This window comes from Electrophorus electricus, chromosome 10 (genome assembly GCF_013358815.1).
Source record: "Electrophorus electricus isolate fEleEle1 chromosome 10, fEleEle1.pri, whole genome shotgun sequence".
Taxonomy (NCBI): domain Eukaryota; kingdom Metazoa; phylum Chordata; class Actinopteri; order Gymnotiformes; family Gymnotidae; genus Electrophorus; species Electrophorus electricus.
In genome coordinates, this window is record NC_049544.1 from 5,660,956 (window position 1) to 5,674,660 (window position 13,705).

At 43.0% G+C, this 13,705-nt stretch overlaps 1 protein-coding gene across 1 annotated transcript; it reads right to left on the bottom strand.

Annotated features, from left to right (window-relative positions):
• Positions 1 to 2,957: 2,957 nt before the first annotated feature.
• LOC113571197 (gonadotropin-releasing hormone II receptor-like) lies at positions 2,958 to 13,384 on the bottom strand. Its single transcript, XM_027000013.2, has 4 exons — positions 13,142 to 13,384; positions 6,587 to 7,138; positions 4,031 to 4,232; positions 2,958 to 3,355 (listed from the first exon to the last, which is right to left on the bottom strand). The coding sequence occupies exons 2-4, from the start codon at positions 7,112 to 7,114 to the stop codon at positions 2,958 to 2,960; spliced, it is 1,128 nt and encodes a 375-aa protein (XP_026855814.2). The 5' UTR covers positions 7,115 to 7,138; positions 13,142 to 13,384.
• Between the last annotated feature and the right edge of the window lie 321 nt (positions 13,385 to 13,705).

The window sequence follows — 13,705 nt, forward strand, 5'->3', positions numbered from 1 at the left end:
ACTGAAGCTGAAATTTTTTCATGTTTAGTCCCACAGTCCTTACTGTATGACTAACTCCTGTTTACACTTCAGTTATGCAGTAGGATTGAAGAATCCAGATTATGAATCGCTTTTCAAAATATGTCCCCTCCTCAACCATGTACTGTGCAATTTCTATTTTTAAATAGATAAGACCATTATCTCTTATCGGAGGTGAGTGTAATCAGTTTGTTCTAACAATGAGCCACATGTTCAGTATGAAGAACTTCATTTTCATCTACGGCAAAATATTTTTTATACCTGCCTGGGATAATTAAACTGGTAGAATTTGACAGGAGTAGGATTGACCATCTGAAGCAAAGATACTTTAGATACTGCTGGGGAAGGGACATCTCCTGGGTTTTTCATGAGTCTGCACAGAGAAAACACAGGAGCTTGTGGGGAGCTTATGGGTATCAATACTCACTGGCACTATGTTCAGAAACTCTTTGATAGTTAGTATGTTTAAATCGTAATCCAAAAAGTAATCCAGGAGTAATCAGATTACATTATAACTCTCAGTTGTGTGTATGTGTGTGTCTCTCTCTCTCTCTCTGTATATATATATATATATATATATATATATATATATATATATATATATATATATATATATATATATATAGGGTAATCAGTGAAGTAACTGATGTGCATATGTGTAGCAAGAACATGGGCATGTGCGTGTGTGTATGTATCTAATTAAGCATGTTATCTTATTCTGTTTATTCAATTTACATACCAGGGCCTCGTTACTGGGTCTATGGAGTAACGTGCTGCAGTCCATCTGAGCAGACACAGCTTGGGGTAACAGAGTGCTGGCAATTTCACTGTATTCTGATTCCAATGATTGAGTCTACCTTTCCACTTCAGGTTATCCTCATGTCACTGCTGCTCATCAAATAATATCTTGCACACATTTATTTTCCAACTGGTTTCTCTAAGGGAAACTGGTTTCACCCATTAATATATTCAGTTGTCAAACCAATATCCTTGTTACTCCAGCAGAAATGTTTTTGAAAGTCTTTTCAAAAGTGCTTTCAAAAACACCATGAATGGCTCACCTTGAAACTGCATGAGTACAAGTGGTCTTTCTCTAATTAGCCAGAGGTTTGCAGCCTGTTTTGTTGGGCGACATGTCTTTGGTGCTGTCATGACAGTGTACAGGTTGGTTGATCTGGCAGGCAGTAAACCTCTGATCAAGTATCTGGCCTTTTACGAGAGACACAGTTGTCAGTGGAGAATGATGCAGCACTGTCTCACCCAGCAAGCATTTCACACGCCTGCCGCTTAACGTACAGAGCAACTGCAAGAAATTTATTGATGCATCTTTTCAGGCTATCGCTATCTCTTTCTGCAGTGTTTTCAAAAAGTGCAGCATTTGCAGTGCGATTTATCCAGTCCTAATTTGAAACCAACATTGGCTGGGAGTATGCTTACAGTGTGTCTGGGAAAGCAGGAAGAGGTGATGAGCTGATAAATATTAATGCTTAGTGCCTACCAAAATTCACATGCACCCTTTACACACTGCTGTTTGCACATCCAACATAATTTATTCCAAGATCTCGCTACTGCTGCAGAAAAAGACCACAGTTAAATGCCTAGAATGCTTGGCAGACTCCTACAGAAAAAACATTATAACATACAAAAAGTGTCATAAGGGGCAAACATTAGGGGAACCAAGGCATCAGTGTGATATTACACTGGTCACTTTATGTACTGGCTGGCATACACACATTTAGATCGATATATGATCCAGGAAGACCAAACTCAAACTTTTCATAAGCATAATACTAGGTGCTCCCTGAAGACCATGCGAGTTAATACAGACTTACAAGAAATTTCTGTTTCCGTACGGCGCTAAATTGTTTTCGATACGTGGCCGTAAGAAATCAGATTCTTCTAAAAGGCCAAACGCGTTAATGACCGCCGGCACACACTGCAGTCTCGAGATTATATCACCGAAACGTGGCAGCTCGTCACAAAACAGCGACAGTAATCGTTCCTGCGGAAGATGCCTGATCTTCAGGGTTGCAAACACGGGCGACCTGTTCCTTAATCTGACTGCCGCAGCAGGAAGGGCGCCCTCACTATCTGCACAAGCGCACCGGTTCTAGGGTGCCTGCACTCTGGGCGACGCGTGCACGGATAGGTAGATCAAAGGCGTGGAGCTCGGGCTCCTCGCGGACGCGCGCGCACTGAGTGCGTGCAGGTCGAGCTCGAGCGAAACTCCAGCGTGCATGCGGACCACCGCGAGAGGGTTTGGCTGGCAACGTCACGGTGAATGTCACCTTTTAGTTGAACAGTCGCAGCTGCACATTTTATTCGCTAGTTAGCTAGCTAGCATTCGAGGTAAATAAATTCAAACTGCGTCTGTACCCACAGCCTTTGGCAACGTGTTCAAGCCTCAGCTGACAAAGGAGTATACAGAGACACTTTATATTTTGCTGTCTTATGAACGGGTAAGGAGCGCAGATGAGCCTCAACTTGAATTTTCTTCGGATTTACGCTTGTGCAAGCCCATTCGCTTTCCCTCTGGGACCTCATCAGAATCCATTGCAGAAAAATCGACGTTCTAACTGAAGTATGTTGAACGTCTACGTTTTGGCGCTGCGTTTGACCCTAGTGTGTAGGCACCTTAAACTCTGAGTAGGGCCCGCAGCAGCTGACAAACCGGATAGCGTCCATGCAAAAAATGTCTTCCCACAGCAATGAATCAGGCAACAGTATTTCTGTATGATAATATAAAAACTGAAATACAGCATTTAAAGGGCAGGGCATAACATTGCTGAGATGAGCTTGTATGAAAAAGGGAGCAGAGATGTGTGATCTGAATCATTAGCTGTACATTGCTTGCTTCCCCTTGCAGTGAATCCACATGTGCACTTCTGTTTGAGGGCCACTGTGGTGATTTGAAAGGTGCTCTCTCCTTACGTTCTTCTTTACCCCTCCACACCTTTGACACAGGGGGGGTCGGACTCCTGCTCCCCGCTGTGGGGCCCCTGCCGGGCGGACAAGCGGTCCAACGAGTGGGGTGAGTCGCGCGAGTGGCGGCAGCCCCAGCAGCGGGTGAGGTCAGCGCGGAAGGAGGGCGTGTACAGCCCATAGATGACGGGGTCGCAGCACGTGTTCAGGTTGCCGAAGACAAACAGCAGGTGGTGCACGTACTCGGGCGTGACCTTGAGCATCTCCGGCTGGAACCAGTACCAGATGCCCAGTAGGTAATATGGAGTCCAGCATACGACAAACGACACGACGATGATGATGGTCATCTTCAGCGTCTTCATGCGCGCTTTGGGGATCATGTCTGTTCGGCTACGTCGAAGACATGACTCCCCGGCTAAACAGAGTGAACGGTCTGTCAGCTGAAACACTTAGAAGGGAAAGAACTGGAATTCTTGATCAAAACGGCTTATTAAGAAGCCTGGTAATATCTCGGACTTAGATGCTGATGAGAAGGAATGGCGTTTAAGCTTTGAAATGCACTTCATTAATCAAGATTAATATGTATGCTTTATAGTCCTAAACACAGACCTAACCTTGTGAAAGATGTTCTTTCTTAAAGTACATCGTGATGGGTTTATTAGATGTGTTTTATAGTACTACAGAGTTGTCCTTGCATAGTGTTCTTCAAATAAAGCAATATCAAGATTCCCAAATACTGTATGTCTGAATAAAATGCAGTAGCGAACAAGAATAATCTCACTGCAGTCCATTGCAACTATAGGCTATACATGAGAATATGAATTTACACACTTCTGCATAAGAGTACAATTTAAGTTACCTCACGAGAGCTGATGGACATACATTTCCAGCAGACACACCTTTTTTCTTCTAGAGAGTATGTGTTCCACTGAGCTGATTGTGATATTGCCTTAAGTTACATATGTTGAGTGCTGGGTAATCAGTAACATGACTTGTTATCTACATGAAGCAGTTTGCATTGGGTACTAAAGCAAATGAAGTTATTTCTATGTTGTCCCAGTGTAGTAAAGGTTACGTGTGGTGCACCTACCTTTGTTTTTGGTCTCCTGTCGGTTGATCTCGATGAGGATACGGGTGTAACAGCAACTCATAACCAGCAGGGGGATAACATAGAGTGTGACGAAGTGGAACATGTTGTAGACGGTTTCCTGCCATCGCTCGTGGAAACTCCCGTGGGTCACGCACTGGGTGAAGTCCGCTCGCTCCGCTTTGATGGCTCGGAAGATGAATAGCTGCATGATGAAAAAGAGAGGCCTTTCTGAAGTGTGGTGTGGCCTCCACTGCCACTGTTTGAGGCTTAATTATGAAAACGATATAAGCAGTGCTGTCAAGTACAGAAAAATGTAGGTAGTCATTACAGAAGCTGGGGAGGAAAAGTGCCGTTGTAAGCACGAGTGTCCTTTTAAACCATCACATTTGTCCTCTTTCCATTTGCCAATTAAGCCTATAACAGGTCTCCAATGCAGTCTAGCACTGTACTTCATAATCTATTACTCCCACTCTTTCCCTCTGATTCTGTATTGGCTATCAACAGCTCCCACATAAGCCAGTCTGGGGAAGACCAGGCGGAGTGCTTCCACCGTGGTGCACTGGTACACGCCCTTTTTATTCTCCACTTTTCCCCTTCTGCTGCATCACTGTAGTCAGGTAACCCCATCCTCACCCCCTTATTCCTGCTGCAGTGGGTGCATAATAGATTAGGAAGGCAACACCAGCAGCAGAAATGTCTTAACCAATCACAGGCCAGTACTGTTCTGCTATAAATGATAGTTCTTAGTCTCCCATCATTCATAAATCTGGCGTTTTGCAGCACTGGCATTTTATTGTCTCACGCAGAAACACGCACGCACATTCTGACTGCTGTTAGATGTATATGAAGCATGTCATTTTTAGGAATTTGTTTCCTCATTTGCATTTATTTCCTCATTTGACATTATCTGTTCTCATCCAGGAACACAGCCATTATTATATTGTGAACTCTACAAATGCATCTTATTAGGTAGACAGGTTAATACTGGGCAGATGTACTGATTGCTATTTTAAATAGTTATTTGAGTATATAGGAGTAGCTTCTTATACAGACGTGTAATTTAATTGTAATGAGCCCCTTAACTTGTATATCATATATCATCATGCTGCTGTAAGAAGTTAATTTTGAATGATTTTACACATCTTCCAGGGACCCGACATTTAATGCTCTTTAGCTATCTATTCAAAGCCTGTGGTGTCCATGAAATGGAATCAGCTGAGCAGGACTATGTAGCTCTGGAAAATCTGCTTTGTGGTTTGATGGTGTAAATCTATTCTCAGGATTATTCATCTTGGGAACTCACTCTTCTAAAAGGAATCTGAGCCATGCTGGTGGCATGGTGTAAAATAAATCGCATTGAAGTGTGAACCTTCCACATTACTTTACAAACCCTTATATTTGCCTCTCATAACTGTGAGCTCTGACCCTCTTCTGTACTATACAGAGAAACTAAAGGCACTTGTGACTGCCAGAGCCTTTTTCAAAGGGGGATCCCTTTGACATCCGGGAGTAAATATAAACAAGGTAAACAGTGCATGTAGTGTACACTGCTGATCACTGTGCATGTAAATTTGCACAGCATGCAGGCTGGAAAGTGAAGAGCTCTGGCAGAAAGCCCATAGAGGTGGGCTAGCTCACATTCTGTTCAAAAGTCAGCTTGTTGTAATTGTGATCTGGCTGGCCTTAGCACATTTGGTAAGGATCCTACTTTTTAGGCAGAGCAATGATTATGGAGCTTAGGAGCTTACGAGCACTAAATTGGTACCTGCCCTCAAAAGAAGAAGAAGGAAAGTGAGATACAGTATGATAAATGACCAATGGGCATGCATTTTAACACCATGCAGAAAAAAGGACAAAATGTGCTTCCTGGTATTGAATACTGACCTTAAGACTTTTGGAGATGGCCTGTTATTGTTAGCTCACTTGAAAAGTATGACACAACTTATGTAACTACAGATGGCACTGAAGATATGCAAAGTGCGCAGTTCAAGTTCAAGTTTGGTTTATTTGTCACATACATAGTCATACACTTCAGTGTATAGTCATACAGTCATACATACTATGTATACATAGTCATACAGTTCAGTGCTTTCATTCGTTTTCTCATGTTTTTTTTTTCTCAGGACCTTTGCAGTTCTGCAAAACTTCACATTCAGTTCACACCACCTTCACGCCACATAAAGGAAAGAGTATTAACTGTGACGGTCTTATTAAAAACTTAATTTAGATAAGGCATGCTCCTTGTCTGGGGTGATATAGCACAAAAAAGTCCCTCAATTTCTATCAAATTCCTCTTTGGCCAGATAGAGAGATTCTCTAACCATTCTCTTAAACTACTCTGCATCTTCTCTCTACACTCAACTCACTGAGGGCTTTGTCCATTAGTACATTATATTATCAGGGGCTTCATGTAGGGTGGTCGTGGTGGTAGTGTGCTAAATAAATTGTGGCTGCACAGCATAAATAATAAAACTACTGCAGGTGTTTGTGCATGTCAATAACTTCCCTGCACTGTTGCGTTCGCACTTTATGCCTGTGAGAGGTGCCATGACTCACCTGCGGCGAGGCAAGGAGCAGGCTGAGGCCCCACGCCAGCAGCAGCATCCTGCGGTTGCGGCGGTGCGAGTTGAGTGAGTCGAGAGGGTGCAGGATGGCGTGGTGCCTGTCCAGGCTGATCACCACCAGGATGGAGGCGGACGCCTGCATGGCGAACAGCTTGAGGAAGCTGAGCAGCTTACAGAGGCCATCGCCACCGTACCACTGCACGGTGGTGTTCCACACCATGTCCAGTGGCATCACGATGAACGTCATCATCAGGTCCGCAGCCGCCAAGCTAGCAATGAGAGGGCGCAGGTGCGAGGCGAGGCGCCGGCCACGCCCATGCAACACACTGGCCAGCAGCGCCAGGTTGCTGACTGCTGCAAAGAGGAAGAGCACCAGCGTGGCGCCCACGCGGAACTGGGCGGCCCGCGTGAAAGTGGGCGCCTCCCACTCCGCCAGTGGTGGGAAGAAGGAGGAGTTTGAGACATCCCGCTGAGATGCGTCTGGCTGCAGGGGCAACAGAAGAGATCCGTTCCTTGACATCCAGTTAGCCAGAGTCCACAACCTCTGAAGAAGAAGAAAGGAGCTCATTAGCATTTTTACATAGTATTTTCTTCACTAGTTATCTTCACTGGCAACTTAACCTGCCCCTGTCGAAACATAACATCTAAATACATATACCGTACATTCACAAAGTTGGTAGTATCCATAAAAGGAAGGTGAAGATGTTGAGATAACGCAGATGCTGATGGAGAGATGTCAGCATCAGTCTGAATTATTGGCACTAATTTATTCAGCAGTGTCAACAGAGGCATTGTCCTGAATGAGGAACCGAAGACCATGTGCACCATCCACAAATCTCCTGACTAAACTTTCCCAGTTTGTAATTACCGAGAGACTGTATCTCAGTCATTACTCCGAGCCTGCGTTTCATTGCGTGTGTAATACTGCCATTTATCTGCAGAAGGACACGGCAAGGAGGAAGACGCTGAAGCTGAACTGTAATATCATTTCTACGGAAGTGGACGAGCTTTATTTGGGACATCCATGCAGGAGAAATGTTACTCACAGAAGCAGAGAAAATGAACGATGAGCTTATCTTTCTATTAGTTGTCTCATAAGCAAATTGATCAGGGTAGACTTGATAGTTTGCTGGAATAAGTTTTATAAATGTGAATGTCAGGATGCAGGCTGATGTAATTTGCAAAATGGTTGTTATTCAGTGCACTTAAGCTCATTTCCTCACTTATTCATTTCCATTACATGTATTTAAAATAAATGTTTCACATGTACTGAAATATCACATTGCCTGAAATTGAATTTTTAATGTAAAAACAGGAATCCTGCTAATAGTTGAGATCAGTACCTCACAGTATATGTTTATAAAGAATAACTTAACATTAATAGTTTTTGTATATGAAAACACTTGGGTTAGGGTTAGCATTCATCTAAAGACTTGCTGGATGTGTGTCTTCGTCTTAAATTAAATGTGTTTAGGGGGTCCGGCAAGAGAGACTGGAATCTCAGCAAGAATCCACAGAACCACAGAATACAGGTCCCAAACAAGGAGACAGGTGAGAAATAGAATAGAAATTTTTTATTTTTTTTAATATCATGGCAGTAAGTAATCTGAGTTCACAGGACCTATACATTTTTGCAGGTCACTTTCAGATAGGCCATAAACCCAGGATCAGCATTAGAGGGTAAACCCTCCCCCACAACAAATCCCTGCTCTGGTACACCTCCTGTTGGTGATGGCACTTGCAGTACTTGTCTTGCTTGACTTGAGCTCTTTCCATATTTTGGCAGACTTACTGGAGAAGGTCTGAGTTTAGGACAACAGACTATAAAAATGGTCTTAAAGAGTCCTTCCTACATCCACTTCCACTGGTATGAACCCAGTGCTCTCTTGCCAGTCTAAATTAAGTTGACACATGGCCAGTATGCAGTGTTTAAGAGACAGACCAAAATTTTTATCTGTCTACTGTCCACTGAGGGGGTTATCATGGGTGTACTGAGGAAAGGTCTTACATAACTCAATTGGAATGATAGTTTGTTTTTACTAGCAAAAAGACCAGAAAAGCAGCCTTTTCTTCAAAGTGAAGCAGATTATTTGGAAATTACATTTACATTTTCAGCATTTAATGGATGTACTTATATAGAGTGACTTACAGAAGTGCTTTGTCATCTACTCATAATATCATAGCCAATACAATAGGTTAGTCAAGATAACATTGAACTAGAATACTGCTGAAATACTGGAATCAGTCCTGATATCTAGAAGTTAACTGATGTCCTTGTCTGTCAGCTTTGTCTTTTAGGGGCTGTAAGGAGGAATCCACCTCCTGACCTCTAGCAAAGTCCACTATCACGCTGGGCGCCGGCTAACTGGTGTGTGACTAAGACCACGCCTGATGATTCTGGTGGAACTTGTGACCACAGTGTCAAGAGACCACATTACATTGTAATCACAGTAAAGTCATAAAAGTCATAACCTTGTAGTCCTTGTAGGCCCATCTGAGCCTGGACAATGGCACTGAATGATTAAAGATCCAAGAGAGCACCGCATGATCTGTGATGACCATGACTTGATAACCCTCTAAGTACATCCTCCTCTTCTCTAAAGCCCACACTAATTCTAAACTTTCTTTCTCTGATGTGGAGTGGATCTTTTCTGCCACTTGTGGGAATCTTGAGGCATAGGCCACTACATGTTCCTGACCCTCCACATCCTGAGACAGGTCTGCACCAAAGTCCACGTTGTTGGCATCTGTTTGCATCTGGAAAACTCTGGTAAAGTGAGCTGGACCCAGAACAGGTATGGTTGTAAGAGCATTTTAAATGTCATCAAATGCCTTCTGACAATGCTCAGTCCACATTCAAGTAGCATTTTTCTTTTCCAAGGCATTTAGGGGCACTGCTTTTTCAAAAAAATGAGACATGACTGCTATGGTGCCATGAAAAGAAATTGTTTCGCTTCTTTGAAAGATTGTGATTCAGGGAAGTTCTTTGCTTGGTTCAGTGAAAACACCTCTGCTAGAGATGATGTGACCCAGAAACACTAAATATTTTTAAATCCAATTGTACTATTTCACGGCATCTGAATACCTCCAATAGGTGGAAGACGGCAGGCCACTGTGGGCAAGTACGACACAACAATGAAACTTCACTTCTCTGGAAGGTCTGCCAGTACAGTTTCCAGCATCTTTCATTCCATAGGACAGAACTAAAAATTCACACACCCTGTTAGACATGGTATCTAGTTCTAAGCCAACTGGCCAATGAATCCACCGAAGATTGTGGCCCCACTGAGTGATTCCAGGATTTCTCGGATTTGTGGCATGTCATATGTGGTCTCCTTGCTTACCTGCTGTCTTTCCAGAAACCCCTGAAATGGCCACTGGCATTAGGAAGGTTATCTTGTATGGTGATACGGTGCAACACTGCAGATGTTCTTACAAATGAAAACCTTTCTTTGTCACCTCACCTTTAGACTCACACAGATCTTGTTCGACCATAGTCCCTACCCTTATAAGAATATACACACTGGGGAGAGTCCATCTAGCATGCTGGCTAATCTCAGGTTAGTCTTGAATGTGGCCTGAAGTCCACTTATGACATGTTCTTCTTCTATTACAGACACAAGACCGGATACCTGATAAGAATTTCTCTAATGCTTTCATATAGCTCTTGCCTGCACTCTTCTAGCCACCTTTCCACCTTGGCCTTGTAATCTTCAGACAGAAAAGACCGAAAGAAAGCAAACTTGAACCGATTCTATGATCTCACGTTCTTCCTTTCAGCCTTCCACCAGTCTTTTGCTGTATTTGATAGTCCTGAGGTGAGAGCTGCCAAGATTTTTTAGTTGTCCAGTAGATGTAAAGCTAAGAACTCCTCGCTCTTCTCAACAAAGGCTGTTGAGTGTTTCATAACCTATTCCATCAAATCTAGACTGATGGTTTCAGGAACATATACAAAACACACAAGTATACACATAATAGTGAACAGAACAGCAGGTCCCTGTTTAGGTGTCATACAGGCTCACAATAAAGAAACTTCTGAAGCAAAGTCAAACATTTAATATCAGCTATAATAAGCATATGCTGAAAGCATGAGCCTATTTTATGTTTTAACATCTTTCAACACTAATGTCTACAACAGAGTGATTTATGCTTTATATATACAGCCCTATATTTGGTCAATTGGTTAATTCTCCACATTAATTTGCAATGATTGTGGCTGGTTAAGGGGAGTAGATGAAACACTCAAAACAAGTTTTCCCGATTCACAGGTAGACTGAGAACTAGTTGAGCAAGCTTGGTGTTTGTTTGGAACAGATCAGCTAAGTTTGACTAATGCTCTGCTGTGTTCACCTGAGGTTGCTTCCAGGGTGTTCACCCTTGAGCCCCTCCTAGGGATTTTGGTGAGAGAGGCTCGGCCCAGACTAAAGCCACAGAGCAAAGATTGACACTTCAGCTCTGGATGGAATGTGTGTGTCAGTGGGGGACAGCCTCAGTGTCTGATACCAACATCCCCAGAACCAGGGGAACATTTGGGGAAGAAGAATTCAGACATTCTGTCATGTTTATCTTGCTTTGAGAGTATCATCCGATCTATATACTGTCTGTGACAGAAATGGAAAACCAGCAAAGGTAATGTAAAAAGGTCAGTGGGGCTCACATTCACAGTCTACCTCGACGAAGTAAAAATGGGAAATTCATTTTTATATTTATTTTTTTAGATGTATATTTGTTTGTTGTTTTATTTAATGATCTGAAATATAAAAAAATACATTACTTATTTGTTTAGAGATGTAACAATTTTTATTTATAGACCAAAGGAACGTTTATTTTTACCTTGGCTGTTACATAAGTGGCATTTAAATGTATTATGTATGAATGCTGATGGGGCCGGCTGTTGTGCTCCAGGGGCCACACCCAGAAACCATTTAAGACAGCACCACCTTTACTGCTGGAAGGCCAGGTCACATCTACTCACTATTCTATCAGGTAATCGAATGTCAAGTCATTTACAAGAAACCCACTTAATAGAGCCCCTTAGTTGCTAATGCTAATGGCAGTTGTTTACTGGTTCTGATGCATTTCTTGTGCTGTGACCTATATGCCCCTCCATCTCTCTCTCTCTCTCTCTCTCTCTCTACCTCTCTTCCCCTCCCTCTCTCCCTCTTTGTTCTGCAGTGTATTCCCACCTGAGGCCGGTTGTCACTCCTGGTGAAGAGCAGATAGCAGTGACAGTGCAGCACAAAGCGTGTCCAGGTCGCCTCTGTGTGCTCCGACTCAGAACCTGACCTGCACTCTACCTTTCACAGCGTGCGTTGAAAGCTGAAGGCTGTACAACTAAGAACGACGCTTCCATCTGATTCCAACAACAGAACAAATTACGATCCTGGCCTCCCGGTCTGCTTGTCCTAAACAGTACAGTGTCTTAGGTATACACTCATGGCGTTTGTGTGCTGAAAAGTGCTGAGAAGTGATTGGGTCATTTTAAAGTTAAACTCATAATCCGCTTAAAAACACACACACACACACACACACACACACACACACAAAATCCAAAAACTGGACACCCACTAAGATCATGCCAGACATAATGCATTAGGAAAATATGGTGTATACCCAAGACATGTTTCTGTGTCTTAAGCCTGAGGAATTTAATTCAGTTGCAGTGTAAGGTTCTTTTTGTTAGTGCGCAATGGGATTCAAAGCAGCAGAGTGAACATATGTGTCAGGCCTGCATTGTTACACAATGAGATTTTAAGTTTGCACTTAACAAAAGAGACAGAAATGTAAAGCACTAAAACCCACAACAGATGGAGACTACCGATGACTGGCCACAGGAGTCAAATGGGACCCTTGGTGTGTAGAGCACACCACCTCCCATTCAAAATTCCCCGGCTTTAAATTCCGCCTTTAATTAAACCACCGCTCTCTGTAGATGGCGGCAAGAATTTTTCGCTTAGGCACAACAGGAGAAGGCTCTATTTTCAGTAAGCCTTCTACTGCAACCCCCATGCCTGTGAGGGCTATAAATGTTGTGTGGGTGCTCACCAGTCTACAACGCTCCATTTTTAAAACGAAAACTACATTCCAGTAGCCGCACTTTGTGTTCAACGTGCATATATTGTTTGGTATAATGAATGTACCGTTTAGAAAACTAAATTTCTACAAACTATGTCCGATCACGACAAAACCTCGTACCACCTTGGTTGGCCGGCGTGCAAAGGATACAGGGCAACTGTTAGATTTCAAGTCCTAGTTACCAACCACTAAAGTAGCACAATTCTTAGGTACCATGAACTTCGATTTGATTTCTATGAGAAAATCTCCATAGCTCATATGCAAATAACTGGTTGATTTATACTAGTCAATATAGAATTGCACATGTAAATTCTGAACACTTGTTATAGTATGATATGCGGACCAGTCAAGAGCATCGAAGACACTGATGTTTGATTCACATTCGGTAGCCTAGATTGCAGCTTCAAAGAGATCAGGACTGCGTTCAGAATTCAAGTTTCTTGAATAATGTAGCCTAAACGAAACACCTTACCTCTTGTAATGTTGAATTCACCTACAAAAACGCGTCCCTTATCGCGAAAAACATTTTGCCTTCTTTCTCAAAGATATGCGGTCGAATTCTACGACTTTTCCCACTGCCTATGTTCTATAACTTGATAGGATTCACTAAGCCAGGGTCAGAGACCAAGTCATGTAAACCAAGATGTTGACTTCTTATTGTAGATACGGACGTAAAACTTAAGACGATCTCAGTGATTTTCCCATAATCCGTACAGCATCCAGGGGTGGAGCGCAGTGCTTTGAATGCGTCGTGTAGCAGAGGTTGATCCACGGTGCAGCGCCAGCGCAGTTTTGCTCCGCAGAGGGGATCGTACCTACAAGTGAAGAAAGGAGCTGTTCACACTCAGACGTCCTGAAATCTCCCTATACTATGGTTCACCTTTAGTGCGCCGTGCTCAAACATTAGCCGAGGGTACCGCTAAATTGGGTGCGTGCTGAGCGGACATCTGCGTTTCTGGATGATTTAAAAACGTAGATCAAACGATTTTGCGCAGATATTTGGAGAGGAAATCTTGCATCGACTGTGCGAGAATTG

Excerpts from the sequence above, each read along its gene's own strand:
- LOC113571197 (XM_027000013.2), bottom strand. The coding sequence starts at position 7,114 with ATGTCAAGGAACGGATCTCTTCTGTTGCCCCTGCAGCCAGACGCATCT. Across the intron at positions 4,233-6,586 it reads TGCTCCTTGCCTCGCCGCAG|CTATTCATCTTCCGAGCCAT; the intron begins GTGAGTCATGGC and ends TTCATCATGCAG. Across the intron at positions 3,356-4,030 it reads ACAGGAGACCAAAAACAAAG|CCGGGGAGTCATGTCTTCGA; the intron begins GTAGGTGCACCA and ends CACTCTGTTTAG.